Raw genomic sequence first — 26,049 nt, forward strand, 5'->3', positions numbered from 1 at the left:
TAAACATTGAGGGGGCACAGTGTAAACACTGAGGGGGCACAGTGTAAACACTGAGGGGGCACAGTGTAAATACTGAGGAGGGGCACAGTGTAAACATTGAAGGGACTCAGTGTAAACACTGAGGGGCACAGTGTAAACACTGAGGGGGCACAGTGTAAACATTGAGGGGGCACAGTGTAAACACTGAGGGGGCACAGTGTAAACTCTGAGGAGGGGCACAGTGTAAACATTGAGGGGACACAGTGTAAACACTGAGGGGCACAGTGTAAACACTGAGGGGGCACAGTGTAAACATTGAGGGGGCACAGTGTAAACACTGAGGGGGCACAGTGTAAACACTGAGGGGGCACAGTGTAAACACTGAGGGGGCACAGTGTAAACACTGAGGGGGCACAGTGTAAACTCTGAGGAGGGGCACAGTGTAAACATTGAGGGGACACAGTGTGAACACTGAGGGGCACAGTGTAAACACTGAGGGGGCACAGTGTAAACATTGAGGGGGCACAGTGTAAACACTGAGGGGGCACAGTGTAAACACTGAGGGGGCACAGTGTAAACACTGGGGTTTGGGGGGGTAAATGTTTCTCAACAGTTCGATCAATTTAACATCGTCAGAGCTCAGTTCCTGTACTTTCTCCGCTGTCACAATTTGCAGGTACATTGACTATTTCAAGGATAATCTCATTCGCTTCCTGGTGGAGTCCCAATCCCTTCCTCAGGAGGCACTCCCTCCACCAGGAGTCCCACTCTCTTTCCTCAGGATGCACTCCCCCTAACAAGGACACTCCCTTTGCCCAGGTGTCACTCCCTCCACCAACCACTCCTTTCCACCTGAAGCAATTAGGTGTTTCCGGGGGGATGTCCTGGTTATTTAGTCAGTGCCGGGCTTTCACCATTAACTGTCACAGTTGTACTGTCATTCCAGGCTCTACACACAAGAAACATTAAAAAAAAAATTCAGAGTACCCAATTAATTTTTTTTTCCAATTAAGGGGCAATTTAGCATTGCCAATCCACCTACCCTGCACATCTTTGTTTTTGTGCTGCGGGGGCGAAATCCACGCAAACACGGAGAGAATGTGCAAACTCCACACGGACAGTGACCCAGAGCCGGGATCGGACCTGGGACCTCGGCGCCATGAAGCAGCAATGCTAACCACTGCGCCTCCATACTGCCCTTACACACAAGAAACATGAAGGAAACACATTGGAGCATGAACATTTCTACTGGATTCTAAATACGGAGTGTGCTCAGGTTTCAATAGCTGTAGCGTTCATTTTTGAAACCAAGAGGCTTATTTGATTAAATTACCTTGAAGGCAAATTTCCTGAAGTGGAATGAAAGGCAGAGAGAGACAAACAATCAACAGGAGTCGATTTGGGAATTTGTGTTTTTTTTATGATGCATTCTTGGGATGTGAGCGTCCCTGGCTAGGTTAACATTTATTGCCCATGCCTAACTGCCCTCGAGAAGGTGGTGATGAGCTGCTGTCTTGAACTGCTGCAGTCCATGTGGCGCAGGTACACCCACAGTGCTGTGAGGGAGGGAATTCCAGGATTTTGACCCAGTGACAGTGAAGGAGCGGCCAATATATTTCCAAGTCAGGATGGTGAGTGACTTGGAGGGGACCTTGCAAGTGGTGGTGTTTCTATGCCTCCTTGTCCTTCTAGATGGTATAGAAGGTGCTGTTGTACCATGGTAACTTGTATTTTTTCATTCCAATCAATTTCATCTCGAACATAGAACATACTGTGCTGAAGGAGGCCATTTGGCCCATCAAGTCTGCACCGATCCACTTAAGCTCTCACTTCCCCCTATCCCTGTAACCCAATAACTCCTCCTAACCTTTTTGGACACTAAGGGCAATTTAGCATGGCCAATCCGCCTAACCTGCACGTCTTTAGACTGTGGGAGGAAACCGGAGCACCCGGAAGAAACCCACGCAGACACGGGGAGAATGTGCAGACTCCGCACAGACAATGACCCAGCGGGGAATCGAACCTGGGACCCTGGCGCTGTGAAGCCACAGTGCTACCCACTTGTGCTGCAGTGCTGCCCGGTAGCCCATCCTCTAGTCCATCCTCATTGTATAACTGTCACTCATTCCTTATCTCTTTAATTATACTTGTGCTTAAAAGAGGTTTGATTTTATTTATATATATATTTTACATTTTTCCAATTAAGGGGCAATTTAGCGTGGCCAGTTCACCTACCTCCACCTTGTGGGGGTGAGACGCTCACAAACACAGGGAGAATGTGCAAACCCCACACGGACAATGACTCGGGTCAGTTGGTGGGACAATCATTTGCAGTGTAAAGCCCGTGGGGCATTGTTAAGTGCCCTAATTAACATTAGAGGCCGGTGACGGCCTCGCCGGGAAACATCCAGGGATTCCCGCTCGTTACCACACTTAGAACGATTGTGGTTCGATCGTGCCCAAAATCTTATGAAATAAACTCAAACTGAAGTCAGGGTTTCATTGTTGCTTGATGCAAACTGTCAAATGCTCCGTATTTAATTGTAGTCAGGAGCACTGAGCATTATCCCCATTTCTGCGTGAGTCTCACCCCCACAACCCAAAAAGGTGTGCAGGGTAGGTGAATTGGCCACGCTAAATTGCCCCTTAATTGGAATTGGGTACTCTAAATTTATGAAAACAAAAGAAGCACTCAGCACTAACTGGCTTTTTTAAAAGGGTAAATTTCCACCGGTAAATCGTGTGATGCCGAGCATTTGACGTGGAGTGCGACATCTGGCGTGTAATGTTGGTGTAACAGTGTACCCGTTTCAGTACAGTAGATAGATAAATGTAGTTAGATACCGAAATAGACAGATGGACAGATAGATATTAATGGGCGCTTGAGTGCAAGTTATAAGACTGGAAAATAAATGTGGAAACCATGTGACATTGTAAGCTACAAGAATGAAGATTGGGACGTTAACAATTAGCCAACCATGCCCGAGGTCAGGTTACGGACGTCAACTGGTGCCCTGTTATTTATCTATTATTCCTATAATGTATACTGTGAATGCAATTTTACATTACTGCACTGAAGTGTTTTTGGCACAGTGCCAGGATTTGCGAATATTTTACAATGTCGGTGTAATGCAAAACAACACTCATCATGTTATGCGATTACTACATTAGAAAGGAATCCAGCAGAGTTAGGAAAATTCCATTTACTATATATACACATATAGAGAATCACACATCTATTAAAGTAGAGTAGCTTATTAAACCTATTAATTACCCACTGGAAATTAGACATACTTTGAATACTGTACCATTTTAATTGACGTTAATAATTCTACCAATGGTTATTTGTATAATATGGTCATAAACACATTATCTGAACAAATGAGTCAGCCCATTGTGTATTTTTCCACTCAGTCTGCCCAGAATGGACAGCTAACTCGATGCTTTTATGTTTTATATTTTTTTAAACTTGCCATGAACAAAAATTCAAGTGGAGAAAAATAAGCCAGTTTGAATTTGGAGTTACATTGGCCGATAACAATCTGCACAGAAACAGAGTAATTTGATAAGCTAATGGCAGCTGCAGCAAGGGAGAATTCCAGAGTACAACAGTTCAAGGTTAATATTTCCAAATAACGGAAACACAGCCAATATTGCCAACTTCATTTTGTCAGTTTTACTCGTTGCTGGCGCCAGTCCAACAAAATGTGACTTTTCAGCAAAAAATACCTGCTCTACATCAACAACCCAGCCCTTCTCAAGACTGATATCATGTTTACTTTGGTGCTATAAAAGCTGTAAAATGCTGTAATCTCCAAATTAGATCTGACCAGCTTCCTCCATTTAAGTAAAGCAGAACGCCTGCTCGTCCCATCCTTTCTGCCTCTTAGGTAAAATGGTTCACCAGCACGTCACCATGGTAATACTGAAATGATTGGGACAGTTTCTCCTTTAAACGAAGAAAGCTTCGGGCTAATCCAAGAATTTGGTTACTTTGTGCCTGATGTCCAGGTTGGAAAGCAGGACAGGCTAATTCGCAGTTGGAGTGTTCCTCTTTTCCATCACCACCCTCTAATTCAACCCTCCAAACCCATGGCCCTATTTTCCTTTTCTTCATTATTGGCAGCCATACCTTCACTTTCCTTGGTCCTAACGAAGCTCTGGAATTTTCTCTCCAAACCTCTCCACCTCTCAACGGTGCTCCTTAAAACCCTACCTCTTTGACTGAGCTTTTGATCATCTGATTCAATGGTTCCTTCTTTGGCTTAGTGCCAATTTGTGTCCACTTATGTTCCTGAGAAGCTCTTTGCTACGTTTTACTGCATTAACAGATGCTAAATAAATACCAACAGTTGCTGGGGGAGGTGGGGGAAGGGGGTGAACTAAATGTAATAAAAAGCATTGTACACGCCCAAGTTTTCAAATGCCTACTGAGTGTTACAAATATTCAGCACCTCAGGCTGTCCTCCTTTGATATTCCAAATATAGTTTGGGAACTTATTTTTTACTAATTGATTTCTGCACAGGAAAGTTAAAGGGCTGGATTCTCCGTCGGTGGGATCCTCCGTTTCATTAGCAGCGCACTCATGCCCGCAAATTTCCTGATGGTGTGGGGGTGCCCACATTGGCCCGCTGCTGGGACGGAGAATCCCGCCCACAGAAGTTTGTTGACCCAAATATGCATTTTCAACAATCAACCATACATTTCCGTCTATTGTACATATTACAACTTTTCCAAATGATAATGCAAGAAAGAGTCTCAGGTATCGGCTTGGCTTACAGCAAACCACCATTGGCTTGGCTTGTTGGTTATATGAAGCTTTTTAAATGTAATATATAGAGAGAGGGAGAGAGGGGTTTTCAACCCTGTAACCTTTACGCTAGATTTACAGGACAAGTTAATTGTGGGTGTGAGGTGCTCTCGTATTCACACTAATTCTAAACTTGTGTAGGGCAAACTGAGCTGAAACAAGTCTCACTTCACTCTGTCTCAGTGTCAGGTTGGGCTGGATTCAGGCTGCATTCACAGTCTATCACCGAACATCAGAACAAAGCAAAACCAGGCTGCAGCGATACAGTTGTAACTTCAATGGACCCGCCATTCTTGCCAGCTTTTGTTCAATGTTCAATCACAAAACATTTTGAACCAGAAAATAATTCAAACTTTTTTTGTTTTTCAACTAACAATTTGATTCTAGTAGCACATATTTGCTCCTATTTTCAGGCCATTTCCCAAACAGCACAGCTTGATAATACAAGCAACCTCTTCTACAACAATGCCCAACTCAATTGCTGAAGAATTTAACAGGAAAATCTAATGGAAGCGACAACAAGAAAGCAATGGTCCTTTTAGATTCCTTCACTGATTAGTATTGTAAACATTGGTATAGTCTGTGGATAGCAACATATTTTGGTATCCTTAAAGTCTGCTTAAAGAGTTCGGCATTCTATTAGCTGGAATTCCAAACTTTTACAATGTCCTCTCTTTTAACCACACTGCTGAGCTTACAACGTGAGTGAACAAACTTACCAAACTCATCGCAGACGCTCTCGTTTTCAATCAGAGTCGGGTGGTCAAATGTGTCGCGGCAGTACAGAATCCGGGTGCTTTCGTTTAGTATGGCAATGCCACCCAATGCCATCACAAACTGGTCGACCAGCCAGGAAGATGATCGGTTTTGGATCCTCTTTAGCATGGTCCGATAGCGGCAGTACTGTGGGTAACTGAGGACAATGATCTTGGTGTCATCAACGTTATCACAGTCATCATCAGCGTCATCGGCACCTGCGGAGAAACACGTGCGTTACACGTGTGGGCAGAGAACATTAATTACGCGGAACAAAGACCTGGCCTGCCGCTGTGCGCGACGGCTGCCCTAGTCTCACAAAAAAATGAATTTGTTTCTAATCACTGGAAAACAGGACACCATCGGTGATATTAAAATATATTTATTCTCATTATCATCCTAATGTAGCAAGGGAAATAGCACCTTCTACTTATGGCATGGTGCAAGAAACAGCTTTGAAGGTTCATTAATATGAATCACCGAAACACAATGCGTTAAAAATTGACACATGAATATAATAATAAGCCCCATCGTGAGGCTTCGGGGAAGATGGAAGCTCACTCGACTGTTTAAATATTTATTTGAAAGAACACATATCATTAATGACAACAAACATGTGTTTGAAACAAGATTTTAAGAGTGTTTTGCTTTATACTGGCCTATGGCAACCTAAACAGGAAATAGCACAATAATGGCTAATGGCCTCATTATCCTGCATTAACTCAGGTTGACTGACACCACACCTAGACTAATGACATATGTACAACAATATATCTATACTACAAAATATTATGGGCTCAAGAGCATTTTCTATAGTTGCTACATTCACAGGCTTGCTAGCAAGCACCAACTAAGCTATAATTAATACAATACTGTTGCATAATTTGATGGACTGTGATTACTTCAAAAGCGACCTGGGAGTAGAAACTGCAGGATACTGAATTTAAGAGAGTCTATCAGGGAAATGTTCGAGGATTCTGCTCCAATTCTGACACGCAGATGTAATTTAGGACACTGCTCCACCTCCTGATGCTACGGTGGGGAAAACACATGTGGTTTGAGGTTGTACAGAGATCTGGTCTGCATGGAGTTAAATAAATTCAGCTATGGCACATTGCAGTTCAAAGGTACAGAAGGGCAAAATTGACCAGAGCCCACTCCTCTGATCCAAAGCAATGCCTGCTAAAGCTACGCAAAGATCTGTGGATGGAAGTTGACACGAACAGTTACGTCTGTACAATGAATAATTGGTCAGAGAGGCTGGTAACTTGATTTGTCAATTAAGTGGACTTAGTATAAGGAAGAGTCTTCTTCAGCTGATCAGCACAAACTGCACTGATAATCATTTTTCTTGGAAAGTTTGATCGTGATAAAACATTGGATGGGCAGCACGGTAGCCTTGTGGATAGCACAATTGCTTCACAGCTCCAGGGTCCCAGGTTTGATTCCGGCTTGCGTCACTGTCTGTGCGGAGTCTGCACATCCTCCCCGTGTGTGCGTGGGTTTCCTCCGGGTGCTCCGGTTTCCTCCCACTGTCCAAAGATGTGCAGGTTAGGTGGATTGGCCATGCTAAATTGCCCTTAGTGTCCAAAATTGCCCTTAGTGTTGGGTGGGGTTACTGGGTTATGGGGATAGGGTGGAGGTGTTGACCTTGGGTAGGGTGCTCTTTCCAAGAGCCAGTGCAGACTCGATGGGCCGAATGGCCTCCTTCTGCACTGTAAATTCTATGATACATGGGAAATTTGGTTGAGCGCCAAATTCTCCGTCCTCGCTAGCAGCGGTAGCGGGGCGGACCCGCGATGGAGAATTCAGCCCCCCCATCTCCTGTTGGCTTTACACTGTTCTGAAACTTTGCAAAGGTTTCAAGAGATCAGACATCAAAATGAAAATACCTGTTCAAAAACAGACATGGGATTAATAGAATTTCCCTGGACTATACTGCCAGCAAAGTACTTTAAGTACAAGTGCATGTGTAGACCCAGGGAATGTGTATGATATAAATTTACTAGGGCGGGATTTTCCTCCCCCCGCGGCGTGTTTTGCAGCGGTTAAAGTGGCCCGCCATTGGCCGGCAGCAGGATCTTTCGGTCCTGTCAACGTGTTTTCCCATTATTTGCACCATCTGCCGCGGGTTGGGGTCACGGTCAGCAGGACCCAAAAATTCCAACGGCAGGAACGGCCAGAAAATTTTGGCCCTCGTGTTTTTGATTATTAATTTGGGAAATAGTTCAATAAACCTATTCTGTTCTTTGTTTAACCTAAGAAAACCTGGCTTGAGTATTTCTTGAAAATCTGTAAGTGTAAATAGTGGGAATGCAGTATTGAAAAAGCATATTCCTTTCATATTCACAGAAATAAATACCTGTTCCAGTCAGAGCTGGAGTGAGAGAACAGGGGAATGATTTTACCCTTCATCACACGTCGTAATCAGGGGCTGAGAGGAAATTTGATTGAGGTGTTCAAATCATGAAGGGGCTGGACAGAGTAGATAGAGAACAACTGTTCCCATTGGTTGAAGGATGGAGAACCAGAGGACACAGGTTAAAGGTGACTGGCAAAAAGAAGCAATGGTGACAGGAGGAAGAAGGTTTTTAGTACCGTGAATGGCTAGGATGTGGAACGCACTGCCTGAGAATGCGGTGGTGGCAGATTTAATTGTGTCCTTCAAAAGAGAGTCTGATCATTAACCTAGGCCCAACCATCTTCAGCTGCTTCATCAATGACCTCCCTTCCATCATAAGGTCAGGAGCGGGGATGTTTGCTAATGGCTGCACAATGTTCAGCACCACTTGCAACTCCTCAGACACTGAAGCAATCCATGTCCAAATACAGCAAGACCTGGACAATATCCAGGCTTGGGCTGACAAGTGGCAAGTTACATTCGTGCCACAGAAGTGCCAGGCAATGCATATCTCCAGCAAGAGAGGATCTAACCATCATCCCCATGACATTCAATGACATTACCATTGCTGAATCTCCCACTATCAACATCCTGGCAGTCACCATTGACCAGAAATTGAACTGGATGAACATATAAATAATATGGCTACCAGAGCAGGTCAAAGACTAGGAATCCTGTGGTGAGCCACTCACCTACTGACTTCCTAAAGCCTGTCCACCACCTACAAGGCACAATTCAGGAGTGTGACGAAATACTCTCCACTTGCTTGGATGAGTGCAGCTCCAACAACACTCAAGGAAGCTTGACATCAGGGTGGCACGGTGGTGCAGTGGTTAGCGCTGCTGCCTCCGGCACTGAGGACCTGGGTTCGATCCCGGGTCACTGTCCGTGTGGAGTTTGCACATTCTCCCCGTGTCTGCGTGGGTCTCACCCCCACAACCCAAAGAAATGTGCAGGGTAGGTGGATTGGCCACGCTAAATTGGCACGTAATTGGAAATTGGGTATTCTAAATTTATTTTTTTAAATGTTTGACATCATCCAGGACAAAGTAGTCCGTTTGATTGCTACCCCTTCCACAAACATTCACTCCCTCCACCACCGATGAACAGTGCTGGCTGTGTGTACTATCTACAAGATGCACTGCAGCAACTCACCAAGTTTCTTCAGGCTGCACCTTCGAAACCCACAACCTCTATCATCTAGAAGGACAAAAGCAGCAGATAGCTGGGAACCCCACCAACTGGAGGTCCCCTCCAAGTCACTCACCATCCTGACTTGGAAATATATCTCATTCCTTCACTGTTTTGGGGTCAAAATCCCTAAAAGCACTGTGGGTGTACCTACATCATATGAAGGGCAGTGATTCAATAAGGTAATTCACCGCCACATTCTCACGGGCAACTATGGGTGGCATGGTGGCACAGTGGTTAGCACTGCTGCCTCGCAGCACCAGGGTTCAACTCCAACCTTGGATATTGCACGTTCTCCCCGTGTCTGCGTGGGTTTCCTCCGGGTGCTCTGGTCTCCTCCCACAGTCCAAAGATGTGCGGGTTAGGTGGATTAGCCATGCCAAATTGCCCCTTGTCCAAAGATTAGGTGAGATTATGTGGATTGGGCCTAATTAGGAAGCTCTTTCATGGTTGGTGCCGACTTGATGGGTCGAATTACCTTCTCCTTCACTGTCGGGAGTCTATGATTGTAATCTGTGATTCTATGAACTAGGGAAGGGCAATAAATGCTGGTCTAGCCACTGTGGTGATATACATCACTGTAAGTACACAAAGGGTGAATGTACATACACTATACCAGCTAGGCACTAGAGGGAGCACCAGAGACATGACACACAGACAGTCAACCAATAGGTCAATAAGACACGACCAATGGGCATTCACGATACACACAGAGGTGACACTACCACAGGGGGGCATTACACCAACCCATATAAAAGGACACATCACACATGCTCAGTCTCTTTCCAGTGGAGACACTCAGTGAGTACAGACACAGGGTTGATTGAACATCACTCCCACCACGTGGATTGTAGCAGACTGGTTCGTCAGTCTGAGTAGCTATAGAGGGATTAACAGTAGCGTCGAATCCAAGTAGGAGAATTGTTAATAGTTTAATAAACGTGTTAAAGCTATCTCCAAGTCTGAACCTTCCTTTGTCAAGAGTGCACATCAAGGAAGCAGCTTATGCTACGACAAGAGCATAACAAAACAGCGACTGATGCCCATATCCCATAAATTAATTTTAAAAATTCTGATGAGGAAAGATTTGTGGGGCGACAGAGTGAATGTGGCAGTGTGGCATTTGGTGAATTACTTTGCAGAGAGCTGGCACAGCATCAATGGGCCAAGTGGCCTCCTTCTGTCCTGTAACCATTTGACCATTCTATATGCTTCCATGATTTTGCCAATTCTCCCCTTAATCAGACATCACCCTAAGCCTTCGGATGGTTTTGACGGACGACTGCAACTCCATTCTGCTAACCAGTTGAGTTTGCTCATTTCTGTTCTATATCCAGCTGAACTTATGGTGGATGCATCTACCAGAACAAAGACAAATATTCTGTTCCTGCAGGAAAAGATTTAATTTCAACCCCACCCTGAATGAAGCCAGTATGTCCCTTTCTCTAAATGGATAGCTGCAAAGCTCATGGTGCTTTGTACTTCTGAAGGTTTTTTCTTCTTAAATAAACAGTGTTTTCTTTTCAGTGTACGATTGCTGCTTTCGTACAATACCAAGTAAACATCCGCGAGTTCGGCCCACACAGTGTGCTTGTGGAAGGTTAGTGGAATTGGCTCCGCATCCAGAGTTCAGGAATTAATATTTGCAATTGGACACAAATTATGACAGATATCCCAAGTAATCCAAAGTGATTCCTTGTAAAATAAGCACAGCTTAGTCAAAGAGGTCACTAATGTGGTTTCTGACATGGGGGAAGGGCAGAAGTGTAAAAGTAGAGTTAGGACATTCAGGGGTGATGTCTGGAAGCACCTCTTTGCAGTCCCAGGGTTGATGGGTTTGGAGAAGGGTGTAGAATCATATAATTTACAGTGCAGAAGGAGGCCATTCAGCCCATCGAGTCTGGACCGGCTCTTGGAAAGAGCGCCGTACCCAAGTCAACACCTCCACCCTATCCCCATAATCCAGAAACCCCACCCAACACTAAGGGAAATTTTGGACACTAAGGGCAATTTATCATGGCCAATCCACCTAACCTGCACATCTTCGGACTGTGGGGTGAAACCGGAGCACCCGGAGGAAACTCACGCACACACGGGGAGAACGTGCAGACTCGTGGGTTTCCTCCGGGTGCTCCGGTTTCACCCCACAGTCCGAAGATGTGCAGGTTAGGTGGATTGGCCATGATAAATTGCCCTTAGTGTCCAAAATTTCCCTTAGTGTTGGGTGGGGTTTCTGGATTATGGGGATAGGGTGGAGGTGTTGACTTGGGTACGGTGCTCTTTCCAAAAGCCAGTGCAGACTCGATGGGCTGAATGGCCTCATTCTGCACTGTAAATTCTATGATTCAAGACTCCAATTAGGGGTGATTTAAAGGGCCCGCTGGTGCAAAACGGAACCCTCCCGCTGCATGGGGCAGCCACCAACTCAATGGAGACAACCTCCTGGCGACAGGCCCAGGGAATCTACCAGAGCACAATGTGAGAGCCACCAGCAGTAAGCACAACCCCCATGACCAAAGAGCCACCCAGTGGGGCTTCCCCTTCAATCCCATGAACATGCCTGCTTGACCTCCTCCAAATTATTATTTTAATTACCCCTTGCGAGGCCACCTTCCATATTGCGGGTGGGGAGTTTAAACCTAACCTGTTTGAGAGAGGAATTGTATGGATTGTTGTCCGATTTATGCATCGCCCCATTACACTGTCCGCAGAACAGCCAATCCCATCCCATTTGATTTTCTGCAGACTTGTATTAAAGGTTAAAACAACCCACGGCTACAGAATGAACAGAACTTGGAATCACCCCAGATGGATAATGACCATCCAATTATTGCCCATTATCATTCCCTTGAAAGTGGAGCACTGTTGATAATTTAAACATGTTTTTACTCAAGGTTAAGGTTCGAGTAAAATGAGTATCATGTCTTCACATTTGTACAGTTTAGTCAATCAGCAGGGAAAGCACAACACAAGTAGCAAAATGGAACTTTGAGTTCCTCAACTTGTAACAATGAACTGTTTGAAGATTAAATAGCAACATTCCGATCTCGGCAATATTGGGCAAGACTGGACTGGACCACAAATTTATTTCTGCCACTGCTTAAAATTCTACCCACCATCTTAAAATGCAGCATTATATCAACGAATAAAATTCATATTGCACCTTTTAACAAATAAAATGTATCATTGCATCATCACCTCCACAGAAAATGACACTGAGCCACATTCGCAGGTTGACTATGGTCACCATCTTGTCGGTTCAAGTAACAGTTCTGACAGATGACTTAGTTTGATAGGGAGAGCAACTGGGCAGGATGGGTCAGGGGTGGGGGAGGGATTGGGCGGGGGACGGGGGACGGCGGGGGGGGGGGGGGGGGCGGACGACGACTCCCCCCAATGTCATATAAAACTTTAGTACAGCTTTTGAAGTAACATCACAGTTTTAAATCCATTTTCCAATAAATTCATTCATTTTTTTAATACATTTAAAGCACCCAATTATACTTTTCCAGTTAAGGGGAAATTTAGCGTGGCCAATTCACCCACCCTGCCATGCTAAATTGCCCCTTATTTGGAAAAAAATAATTGGGTGCTCTAAATTTATACGAAGAAAATATTGAATGGCCAACTCACTTTACAACCTGCCTCATTCTCTGTTTCAGAGCGGGTGCAAGATGAGTGGCTGAATCTCCATCGTGCTATTGTGTGTTAAATAAAGTCCGCGACCAATAACATCCCCACTGTACCTATTCACACCAAAACAAGAATCCAATTAAACTGCCAGCATTAAAAAGGTGAGTCACGGGCGGCATGACGACACTGCTGCCTCACGCGCCGAGGACCCGGGTTCAATCCCGGCCCCGGGTCACTGTCCGTGTAGAGTTTGCACATTCACTCCGTGTCTGCAAGGGTCTCACTCCCACAACGCAAAGATGTGCAGGGTACGGTGAATTGGCCATGCTAAATTGCCCCTTAATTGAAAAAAAAAATAATTGGGTACTCTAAATTTATCTATTTGTTAAATGAGTCACTTGCACTCTAATCATGAACAACGCAGGAGTATTGCCAGTTCGACATTGGCTCAAAATTCCACCATTGTACGCTTTACTACCTGTTTAAGGGTTAACTCTGACATGTACAATAGCACAATTCCAGCACAAACCCCGTGTTCTTGTTAAAAAAAAAATCTTTAAAAAGAGATTGATTAAAATAAATAGTTGCTTTTTTGGCAGATGGCCATTTCGTGAATGTTTGAACTGCAGCAGATTCTACATGTTCCCTGAAACACCCCCTGCCAAAACAAAATCCTGACCTCACGAGTAGCTCCACAATAGATTTAAACAGGACTGCTTGCAGTACCAGCATACACGAAAAGTGCTCACATAAATTTCCCCTTGGCGCAGTTTCAATGCCAGCCCATTTATTGTTCCCTGTTTTAAAACAGCAGCTGAAAGAATGTGACATGCTAACATGGAAACAGTAGTGTTGAGGTTAATAAATACAATAAAGGATGCATCGGAGCGATCAGTGACAGTAATCTCATCTCGATCTGCAGGTGATAATGAATAGCCAAGACTTGTTCTCGTGTGCAGTCACTTCATGAGAACCTGTCCTGAGATTTGTTTTTGCAATTGCTTCCATTGTTTCCAGCAACATCAATGTGGCTTGGCCAAAAGCACAACATGACTATCAAGAAATTGGAATGCGTAGCTCAGCAAGAAGATCGAAGCATTCCCCTCTCTCATCACAGTTCTCTTCATGACCCTTGCCAACTTGCTCTTGGGATGTTGGCCATGTTTATCGTCCGTCGCTCATTGCCTGGTCAGCTTTGGCCTTTCTGTTTTCACTGGAGAATGGGAGCCAAGTCATTCAACTCAAACGCAGGCCACATTCTTGCAATATCTGGGTGCAGCACATACCATTATGCTGTAGTCCTTCGTGTGGACACCCTACACGTGGCTGCACCCTTGCATCATTCTGCAGGCTGGTGAAGTTTATTTGGTCTTTTGTTCAGCCAAAGCTTGCTTATCTTCACACAACGCTCTGCCGCTTACATTTCTCAAACCTCCTGTAAATGTCCAGTTTCTCCTTCGAACAGCTGCATCCACTGTAAACTTACCCTGGGCATCCATTCACACCCACTAACACCCCCTCCCCCCATTGCTCACAAGAACAATACCCATCTGAAACACGGCGATTCATTTGTCCCCATTTCCCCAATATGGGACCAGAATTCAGACTTTGCATGCAACACGCACTACAGTGACAACAGGTGATAAACTGGCATGTAAATTTTAAACGCTGAGTGCATTATATTGTAAGTTCCATATAGAAGCACGAGAGGCCATTCAGCCCATCAGGCCTGTTCCAAAGAACCATCCAGTTATATCAAGCTATCCACAGCCCGACAATTTTCCCTCTTACTCAATTGCCTTTAGGAGGTTATCACTGAATGGACATTCACCATCCTTCCAGTCAGTGAATTCCTGACCAAAAATTGCCACATTCAAATTTCTCAACTCCTCTTTGGTTCTTTTGCCAACAAAGGTCAATTACTTTAAACCTTCACTCTCTGGTTATCAACCATCTTGCGAGGAGATAGAGTGGCCAGAATTCTCCAGCCATTGCGATTCCCAGTTCCCGCTGGCAACGCACCTCCGCCCGCAGGTTTCCCAGTGGCATGGGACAGCTACAATGGGAAATCCCATTGATAAGCGGCGGGAGTAGAGAATCCCACCGCCAGCCAATGGCACACCACCGGGAAACACACGGCTGGGGGGATCGGAGAATCCCGCCCAGTTTCTCCATATTCACTCACTCAAAACCCCTCATCATTTTAAAAAGCACTAGTAGTCTTAGTAAGTATTTCAAAGCCACCAGGCAGATCTAGAATCAAACCTTGCTTATGAAAATTAAACGAAGCATGTGAGAAATCCAGTGACCAGTTACATTCCTTGATCTTTTAGGGATTTCCTTTTAAATTATAAATTTGAAGTACCCAATTCATTTTTGTTCCCATTAAGGGGCAATTTTGCGTGGCCAGTTCACCTGCTCTGCACATCTTTGGGTTGTGGGGATAAAGCCCACAAGCTTTGTTTTGAAAACATAGGGAGAATGTGCAAACTCCACACAGACAGCCGGGATCGAACCCAGGTCCTCGGCGCCGTGAGACAGCAAACCACTGTGCCGCCATTCTTTTAGGAATGTTAAATATAACTGGACTTGTTTCTTGGCCTGAAGATAACATTTTATTCGACCAGTAAATAGATACAATCCTCGCCAGCGCAAATTAAAATATGTTAATCCCAACATATTGGGAGCTCACTCACAATGTAATTGAAATGCAGTACGAAGGCAAAATAGATATCAAAATGTCTTCATTTGAGAAATGTCGTTAACAGAGACACCATCACCTCCAATTCACACACCAAGTATGCTGAAGTACGCTGGGAAAATCTGGGACAGAGGCAGAGTCTGGAGATGAACCAACCAACCTAGCCTCCAATCAGGGGTTTGCAGCACACCCCTTTCACAGAGAACTGTTTTGCTGGGGGGGGGGTGGGGGGGAGATCACACTCACCCTACCCCACCTCCACCCTTGCTTGCTTGTCAGTAGTCTCTGTGCGGCATCCATCTCGGGAGGAGCCTCTCTCTGCCCCCAGCCCGATCAGAGAGGTTGGCTGGAGTCAGTGATGGAAGCCCCAATGCGGCGCTATGCCATCGCAATATGGGTTTTCAGGGGCCTTTTTAAAAAATGAAGTCACAATTTGTTGTTGACACAGTTCTGAGCAGGTCTGATGAGGTGCGGGGATTTGAATAATTGAGATGCCACATCAGTCACCTCAGAAAAGCAGACAAGACACATTCCCTGTTGCTCAACATGATCATGTTCCAAACTAGATCCCACTTAGCAGCTACAGGGGTGAGTGACTGTCAGTGGGAACCGATAGAATAAGCAACAAATCCACAAGTCAGATTGATGGATGGCTTCTAGCATATCGCTAGAAAATGAACTTATTAAATTTGACGAGAGCCTACTAAATCATTTCTGGGTTATTATGGCAACAATTGAGTATTTTCAGTGCCAGGATTAGTCCAAATGCATACTTTCAAAAAGTCCTATGGAGGGAAATAACTTATTAATGTTAATCCATCAAACTATTTTTTAAATTACATACAACTGACAGATGGAGTAACATGGAAAACAAAATTGTTCTGTTTTCAAAACAACTATTGCCACAAAACTTACAAAAATGTTTGAAAACAATATAAATCAGCTGGCTAATTTATTCCAGTTTCTTTTCTTCCTCTCTCTAGAAGTTGAACAATAAACAACTTGAGGTCTAATTACAATCTGCTTCAGAAGCTACAGAAGTGAATCGAGCCACTGAAGAGTCTGAAACATTATTAAAAAAGTCAAAGCAAGCGGAAGAGTCATAACAAGACACCGGGAGATCACTAACTTTAAAAAAAAGTACAGCTACAGATGATATATATAAAAACTTTGAGCTTCAAACAGTGTTCTTGTTCCTTTTATAATGCAAGGTGTAATTAAGGTTTTATGTACTGTTGCCTATCCCCACCCACACCTTGTATTAATATAAAATAAGAATTTGAGTGCAATTTGTGAGTGAGCAGCAAGACATGTGTATATATGGGAGTCAGTGCTTTAAAGATTTTCTTGCGACTCATGGAGTTATCCTCGGTACAGAAGGAGGCCATTTGGCCCATGGTTTTCATGCTGGCTCTCACTGTGGGGCAATGCCGTCAGTCCCATTCCACTGCTCAATCCCCATAGTCTTTCAAGTTTTGTTCACTCTCAAATGTCTGTCCAAATTCATTTAGAAATTGTTCACTGCTCTTGCTTCTGTGGCAACGGGTTCCAGGGCGTTTCCACTCACGTAGACAAAAGATTCCCCTTCCTCCCTTAACATATACACACTTCTGTGCCTCACTGGTCCATATACCATCAGCCAATGGGAACGGCTTTTCTTTGTCTGCTTTGTCCTAACCTATCATAATCTTGTACACCTCCATCAAATCTCCTCTCAATCTCCTTTGCTTCAAAGACCATAAGACATAGGGTCACAATTAGGCCACTTGGCCCATCGAGTCTGCTCCGCCATTCAATCATGGCTGATATTTTCTCATCCCCATTCTCCTGCCTTTTCCCCATAACCCCTGATCCCCTTATTAATCAAGAACCTATCCATCTCTGTCTTAAAGACACTCAGTGAATTGGCCTCCACAGCCTTCTGCGGCAAAGAGTTCCACAGATTCACCACTCTCTGGCTGAAAAGAATTCCGCCTCATCTCTGTTTTAAGGGATCGTCTGTTTAATCTGAGCTGGTGTCCTCTGGTTCTAGTTTTTCCTACAAGTGGAAACATCCTCTCCACGTCCACTCTATCCAGGCCTCACAGCATCTTGTACGTTTCAATAAGATCCCCCTCATCCTTCTAAACTCCAATGAGTACAGACCCAGAGTCCTCAAACGTTTCTCATGTGACAAGTTCTTCATTCCAAGAATCATTCTTGTGAACCTCCTCTGGATCCTTTCCAAGGCCAACACATCCTTCCTTAGATATGGGGCCCAAAACTACTCACAATACTCCAAATGGGGTCTGACCAGAGCCTTATACAGCCTCAGAAGTACATCCCTGGTCTTGTATTCTAGCCCTCTTGACATGAATGCTAACATTGCATTTGCCTTCTTAACTGCTGACTGAACCTGCACATTAACCTTAAGAGAATCGTGAACAAGGATTCCCAAGTCCCTTTGTGCTTCTGCTTTCCGAAGCATTTCCCCACTTAGAAAATAGTCTATGCCTAGATTCCTCCTTCCAAAGTGCATAACCTCACACTTTTCCACATTGTATTTCATTTGCCACTTCATTGCCCACTCTCCTAGCTTGTCCAAGTCCTTCTGCAGCCCCCTTGCTTCCTCAATATTACCTGTCCCTCTACAGATCTTTGTATCATCTGCAAACTTAGCAACAGTGCCTTCTGTACCTTCTTCCAAATCATTAATGTATATTGTCAAAAGTTGTGGTCCAAGCACAGACCCCTGAGGCATACCACTAGTCACCGGCTGCCATCCTGAAAAAGACCCCTTTATCCTCACTCTCTGCCTTCTGCCAGTCAGCCACTCCTCTATCCGTGCCAGGATCTTACCCTTAACACCGTGGGCTTTTAATCCCACCAGGGGCGGGATCCTCCGTTCCGCAGCTGACCGTCGGGAGACCCGCGGATGCACTGTTGGCGAAGTGGAGGATCCCGCCGACGGAAAATCCCGCAGCCCAGCTTCTCCAACAGGCCCTTGTAACTAAAATCTTCCTCCCACCCCCCATTCCCAGAATCATTCGGGTAAATCTCCTCTGCATTCCCTCAAGGACCGTCACATCCTTCTTAAAATGTAATGACCAGAACTGGACACAATACTCTGCTTGTGGCCTAATCAAAGTTTTGTAAAGGCTCAGTGAAACGTCCCTGCTTCTGTAATTTATAAACATGTCATAACACTATTTTAACTTTAATACAACTTTAAAAATGAATTTTGTGCAGCCCTGCGAACAACACGTTTGCAGAATCTTTAATTATTTGGCTATCCCTATGATTACCAATAACACTCCAGAAGATTACAGCTACGGGTCCTCAAAACCGACATCCTCAGGACCAAGGCCGTGCCGGATTTGGGATATTGCTGGATTCTGGGTCGTGTGGCTGGGCCTTGGGCTGTTTAGGTCAGGAAGGGTCAAGGTGTTGGGGAGAGTAACTCACCTGGAGTCACATCGCGTCAAAGCAGCCCACTGTCCAGCTAAGTTTTTAAAATTTTTAATTAATTCAAATTGATGCAGGGAACATTATAAATATGTCCAGTTTCTGGGCACTGCGGGTTTTTGGGGCAGTCGGATCTGAGGTACTCTCCCTGCATTGGATAAGGTATCTGTAGTAAATACAGGATGTTTGGGATTCTGTCATGGCTCATAATGTCAGCCAAAGCAATTAAAGGCAACAAGAATATTAACCAATTGAGTGCTGGACACCCCGTCAAGGGCCGCAAGCACTGCTTTTCTTCGACGGTCTTTCAATGGTCTGATTCCTTGAATTGATGTGACCCAGGAGTCCTCGGCTAAGCTGTTGGATGGAGCCCTCACAGATCTGGGCCCTCCTGCCTCAGACTGAAGACCATCCTTGCCCTGTGCAACCAAACCACCTGTGTGCTAGTCATAGGACGGCATGCACCTTTAAACATGGGGAACTTGCAACCGAGCCCATCCAGCTGAAGATGGCACGGTAGAAAGATCAGTGTGATGGGAGAGTGAGTGAGACAGCAGAGTTACAGTGGGACAGATAATTATACTGCATCTGCACACGGATCATAATAAGGACAAACATACTCGTACAGTCCTCCTCAGTCCCTCGGTCCACTGTGTAAGATTACATTCACGGACTGTCAGATAGATGAGCTACATTGAGTTCTTGTCAGTGTTCAGCAGGGCAGATGTAACTTTTGTTTTTCTTCCAACAGAGAAACCTGTAACTACTGAAAATCTATACAGTGTGCCAATTCTACTCTTTAATTATCCATTCATTGTTTGATAAGCTTTGTTGATCATTTATAACCTAAGAGATGCTTAAGAAGAAAGTTTATTCCTCTCCTTTGATATAACCAGTGAAATACAGGGAAGGGGGTTTATCTGCTCATTCCCATAGCACATGACCACTGCTGTAGCTGGCCGGGTCCTAACAGACAAAGCTGCTAGACTGGCTCTTCTACAAGTGGTGAGGGAACCAACAAGAGAGAAAAAACAACTGTCATGATATGCAAACATGCAACCAATGAACACTCAGAATAGGACACAACCAATGGGCAGTCAGGACACTCAGAGGTGGCATCACCACAAGGGGGTATGAAGGGATGAGGCACTCCCACCCTGCCTCTTTCCACAGACAGACATCAAGAGAGTTAGACAGGGTTGATCAGCAGCATCACACCCCAGCACGTGGCTTAGAGCAAGCTGGTTCAGTTAGACTGAGTTACTGCAGTTAAATTAGCAGAGAGTCGAACTCATTTGAGAACTGTGTTAATAGTTCAATAAACACGTTGAACACATTTCAGAGTCTGGAGCATCCTTTAGTTAAGACTGCATCAAGTAGCAGCCTGTGTTATCCGAAGCAGCATAACTCAACATGATACAAGGAGTGATTGTTCAACCTATTTCGTTCAACTCAGCAAGACCGTGACAACCAGCTACTGCATAGAGGCACAATGGACAAGATTCAGGCTCCCCATCAGCTCAGGACCACCGGCAATCTTAGTGCCAACTGGCGATCATTCAAGCAGAAATTTCAACTATACATGGAAGCATCCGACCTCAATGGCGTGACCGATGCGAGGAAGATAGCTCTTCTACTCACCATTGTGGGTGACCATGCGATAGAGATCTTCAACTCCTTTCACTTTTCCGAAGGGCAGGACAAAATGAAGTACCAAACCATCCTGGACAAATTCGACAGCCACTGCGAGGCGGACACCAACAAAATCTTCGAGCGCTACATCTTCAAGCAGAGGATGCAAAGTAAAGACGAATCCTTCACCTCCTATCTAACAAACCCTAGACTGCTAGCGCAATCCTGCAACTTCGGTGAAATCACTGACTCCATGATCAGAGACCAAATCGTTTTTGGAGTCCACTCTGATCCTCTGCGAGAGCAATTGTTGCAAATCAAGCACATGACCGTGCCAGTCGCGACTGAAACGTGTACTGTGCATGAGCACTCTAAAAATCGCTATTCACAGTACAAAACGTCAGAAAGTGAAAAACAAGCCCCCCACGAGGTGGAGGGTGTTCAGGCCATCTCTCGGATGCTGCGCCTCCCCATTGACGAAAGCGGCCATTTCGCGTGCGAAATGCGATCGGGAACCCGAAACGGCCGAAAACCGCACTACGCAAGTGCAGACGTCCGAGGACCGCATCGCGCATGCGCAACGACGCACTGAGCGTCGTCATGACGTGTGCGAACTGCGGCACCGTACATGTCAGTTTTCCAGATCCTTCATGTATTTTCTTGCTCAAATACCCCCCAAATAAACTCCCCTTCCCCCTCCCTCCCTCCTCTCCCCCCCCACGCAAGACATCCCCCCCCCCCCACCCCCCCCCCCCTCTCACCCCCTGGGTTGCTGCTGCTGATGCCCGACCTTCATCTAACGCTCCGCGAGATAGTCTAGGAACGGTTGCCACCGCCTGTAGAACCCCTGCGCAGATCCTCTCAAGGCAAACTTTATCTACTCCAGCTTGATAAACCCTGCCATATAATTTATCCAGGCCTCCATGCTGGGGGGCTTCGCCTCTTTCCACATTAGCAAGATCCTTCGCCGGGCTACTAGGGACGCAAAGGCCAGAATGCCGGCCTCTTTCGCCTCCTGCACTCCCGGCTCGTCCACTACTCCAAATAGTGCTAGCCCCCAGCTTGGCTTGACCCGGACTTTCACCACCTTAGATACTGTTCCCGCAACTCCCCTCCAGAACCCCGCCAGTGCCGGGCATGACCAAAACATATGGACATGGTTCGCCGGACTTCCTGAGCACCTCCCACATCTGTCCTCCACCCCAAAGAACCTACTCAGCCTTGCCCCCGTCATATGCGCTCTGTGAACTACCTTAAACTGTATCAGGCTAAGCCTGGCACACGAGGAAGAGGAATTAACCCTACTTAGGGCATCAGCCCACAGCCCCTCCTCAATCTCCTCCCCCAGCTCCTCCTCCCATTTACCTTTCAGCTCCTCTACCAAAGCCTCCCCCTCTTCTTTCATCTCCTGGTATATCGCCGACACCTTGCCCTCCTCGACCCCATACACCCGAGATCACCCTGTCTTGAATCTCCTGTGCCGGGAGCAACGGGAATTCCCTCACTTGTCGCCTCACAAAGGCCCTCACCTGCATGCACCTGAAAGCATTTCCCGGGAGTAGCCCAAACTTCTCCTCCAGTGCCCCTAGGCTCGCAAACGTCCCATCAATGAACAGGTTCCCCATTCTTCTAATACCTGCCCGATGCCAGCTCTGAAACCCCCGTCCATCCTCCCTGGGACAAACCGATGGTTATCTCTGATCGGGGACCACACCGAGGCTCCCATTGCACCCCTGTGCCATCTCCACTGGCCCCAGATCTTTAGCGTTGCCGCCACCACCGGACTCGTGGTGTACCTTGTCGGCGAGAGCGGCAGCGGTGCCGTCACCAGCGCCCCCATGTTCGTTTCTTTGCAGGATGCCTTCTCCAACCTCTTCCATGCCGCCCCTTCTCCCTCCATCACCCACTTACGGATCATCACCACATTAACTGCCCAGTAATAGCCACCCAGATTCGGCAGCGCCAACCCTCCTCTGTCCCTACTGCATTCCAGAAACCCTCTCCTTACCCTCGGGGTCCTATTCGCCCACACAAACCCCATAATACTCCTGCCTACCCTCTTAAAAAAGGCCTTGGTGATTACAATTGGAAGGCACTGGAACACAAAAAGAAACCTCGGGTGGACCACCATTTTGACCGACTGCACTCTACCCGCTCGTGAGAGCGGCAACATGTTCCATCGTTTGAAGTCCTCCCCCATCTGCTCCACCAGCCTCGTCAGATTAAGTTTATGTAGGGCCCCCCAACTCCTAGCTATTTGGATCCCCAAGTACCGAAAGCTCCTTTCCGCCCTCCTCAACGGTAGATCGTCTATCCCCCTTTCCTGGTCTCCTGACTGTACTACAAAAAGCTCACTCTTCCCTACATTGAGCTTATAGCCCGAAAAATCCCCAAACTCCCTTAGAGTCTGCATGACCTCCACCATCCCCTCCACTGGATCCGCCACATACAACAACAGGTCGTCTGCATAAAGCGACACTCGATGCTCCTCTCCCCCTCGGACCACCCCCCTCCATTTCCTAGACTCCCTTAATGACATGGCCAAGGGTTCAATTGCTAATACAAACAGCAGGTGGAACAGGGGGCACCCCTGCCTCGTCCCACGATACAGCCGAAAATACTCCGACCTCCACCGATTCGTAACCACACTCGCCACCGGGGCTCTATATAGGAGCTTAACCCAGCTAATAAACCCTCCCCCGAACCCAAACCTCCGCAGCACTTCCCAGAGGTACTCCCACTCTACTCGGTCAAAGGTCTTCTCCGCGTCCATAGCTGCCACTATCTCCGCCTCTCCCTCCACCGATGGCATCATTATCACGTTTAAGAGCCGCCACACATTGGTGTTTAGCTGCCTGCCCTTTACAAATCCCGTCTGGTCCTTGTGAATCACCCCCGGGACACAGTCCTCGATCCTCGTAGCCAGCACTTTTGCCAGCAACTTAGCATCCACGTTGAAGAGCGAGATCGGTCTATACGACCCACACTGCAGTGGGTCCTTGTCCCGCTTCAGGATCAAAGAGATCGTCGCCTCAGACATTGTCGGGGCAGGGTCCCTCCCTCCCTTGCCTCATTAAAAGTCCTCACTAGCAACGGGGCTAACAGGTCTACGTATTTCCTATAGAACTCAACCGGAAACCCATCCGGTCCCGGGGCCTTCCCCGCCTGCATACTCCCCAGACCTTTGATCAGCTCCTCCAACCCAATTGGTGCCCCCAAACCAGCCACCTCCTGCTCCTCCACCCTCGGGAACCTCAGTTGGTCCAAGAATCGTTGCATCCCCTCTTCCTCCGCTGGAGGCTGAGATCTGTACAGCTCCTCATAGAATGCCTTGAATGCCTCATTTACTTTCATCGCACTCCACACCGTAGCTCGCCTTCCATCCTTGACTCCACCTATCTCCCTCGCTGCCATCCTCTTGCGGAGCTGGTGTGCCAGCATCCGACTCGCCTTCTCCCCATACTCATACGTTGCCCCCTGCGCTTTCCTCCACTGTGCCTCTGCCTTCCCTGTGGTCAACAGTTCGAACTCCGTCTGGAGATTTCGCCGCTCCCTGAGTAGACCCTCTTCAGGGGCCTCTGCATATCTCCTGTCCACTCTTAAAATCTCCCCCACTAACCTCTCCCTTTCCCTGCCCTCTATCTTCTCCCTATGAGCCCTGATAGAGATTAACTCTCCCCTGACCACCGCCTTCAGCGCCTCCCATACCACCCCCACCTGCACCTCCCCATTGTCGTTGGTCTCTAAGTACCTTTCAATGCACCCCCTCACCCTCCCGCACCCCACCTCATCTGCCAGCAGTCCCACATCCAACCGCCACAACGGGCGTTGGTCCCTCTCCTCTCCCAACTCCAGGTCCACCCAGTGCGGGCATGAACTGAAATGGCTATGGCCGAATACTCCGTTCCCTCCACTTTCGGGATCAGCGCCCTGCCCAGAACAAAAAAATCTATCCGGGAGTAGGCTTTGTGCACGTGGGAGAAAAAAGAAAATTCCCTGGCCTGCGGCCTGGCAAACCTCCACGGATCCACTCCCCCCATCTGGTCCATAAACCCCCTAAGCACCTTGGCTGCTGCTGGCCTCTTTCCGGTCCTAGATCTGGAGCGATCCAGTGCTGGGTACAGCACCGTGTTGAAATCCCCACCCATTATCAAGCTTCCTACCTCCAGGACCGGAATGCGCCCCAACATACGCTTCATGAATCCAGCATCATCCAAGTTCGGGGCGTATACATTTACCAATACCACCCACGTCCCCTGCAACTTACCGCTCACCATCACGTATCGACCTCCATTGTCCACTACAATATTCTTGGCCTCAAACGACACCCGCTTCCCCACCAATATTGCCACCCCTCTGTTCTTCGCGTCCAGCCCCGAGTGGAATACCTGTCCTACCCATCCCTTTCTTAACCTGACCTGGTCTGCCATCTTCAAATGTGTCTCCTGGAACATGACCAATTCTGCCTTCAGTCCCTTTAAGTGCGCGAACACTCGGGCCCTCTTTACCGGCCCATTCAGGCCACTCACATTCCACGTTATCAGCCGGATTGGCCCCCCCCCCCCCCCCCCCCCCCCGACTAGCCATCACTTTTTCTCGGCCAGTCCCGTGCCCGCGCCGCCCTCACCCTCCAGTCCCCCAGATTTCCCCCCCCCCGCTAGACCCATGTCTAGCTCTTTTGCTCCCCACATAACACTCCCGTAAGTCAGCTGACTCCTGCTGACCCCGCTGTCCCATTGACCCCCCCCGTGTGGGAATCTCCCCTCCCCAACAATCAGTGTGCGCTCCTCCATTCCCCCCCCTCTGTCCTTCCCTAGCGCGGTGGGAATCTCCCCTCCCCAACAATCAGTGTGCGCTCCTCCATTCCCCCCCCTCTGTCCTTCCCTAGCGCGGTGGGAATCTCCCCTCCCCAACAATCAGTGTGCGCTCCTCCATTCCCCCCCCTCCGTCCTTCCCTAGCACGGGAAAAAGCCCGCGCTTTCCTAAGCCTTCCCCGCCCCTTCTGGCGCAGACCCATCCCCGACCCTCCCCTCCCTCCAGCACCGGCGCCCACCTTCTCGCACAGTCTTCTCACCCGATCCCTTTCCCCATCCCCATCCATCACCCAACCCATGGAACATTTCCTGCGCGTGATTAAAACTCTGTGTACAACAAACATCGAACATCCCCCCACCCTCACAAACCCTCAGTTTGAGTCCAACTTTTCAGTTTGGATAAAGGTCCAAGCCTCCTCAAGCGTTTCAAAATAGTGGTGTTGATCCTTGTCTGTGACCCACAATCGCGCTGGCTGCAGCATTCCGAATCTCACTCCTTTCCGATGCAGCACCGCCTTGGCCCGGTTGAAACCCGCTCTCGTCTTTGCCACCTCTGTGCTCCAGTCCGGGTAGATTCGGATCTCCGCATTCTCCCAGCTGCTGCTCCGCTCTTTCTTGGCCCATTTCAAGACTCTCTCTCTGTCCGTGAATCGGTGAAACCTCACCACAATCGCCCTTGGCGGCTCG

At 47.2% G+C, this 26,049-nt stretch overlaps 1 protein-coding gene across 2 annotated transcripts in view; it reads right to left on the minus strand.

Moving 5' to 3' along the window:
* Window positions 1-26,049, minus strand: part of arid5b (AT-rich interaction domain 5B) — a 180,449-nt gene that overhangs the window by 112,414 nt on the left and 41,986 nt on the right. For both annotated transcript variants that reach the window (XM_072478825.1, XM_072478826.1), the window contains one exon: window positions 5,510-5,764. In XM_072478825.1, the coding sequence (XP_072334926.1) occupies window positions 5,510-5,764 (255 nt within the window). The remainder of the gene's footprint in view (window positions 1-5,509; window positions 5,765-26,049) is intronic.

Source organism: Scyliorhinus torazame, chromosome 16 (genome assembly GCF_047496885.1).
Source record: "Scyliorhinus torazame isolate Kashiwa2021f chromosome 16, sScyTor2.1, whole genome shotgun sequence".
NCBI classification, from domain to species: domain Eukaryota; kingdom Metazoa; phylum Chordata; class Chondrichthyes; order Carcharhiniformes; family Scyliorhinidae; genus Scyliorhinus; species Scyliorhinus torazame.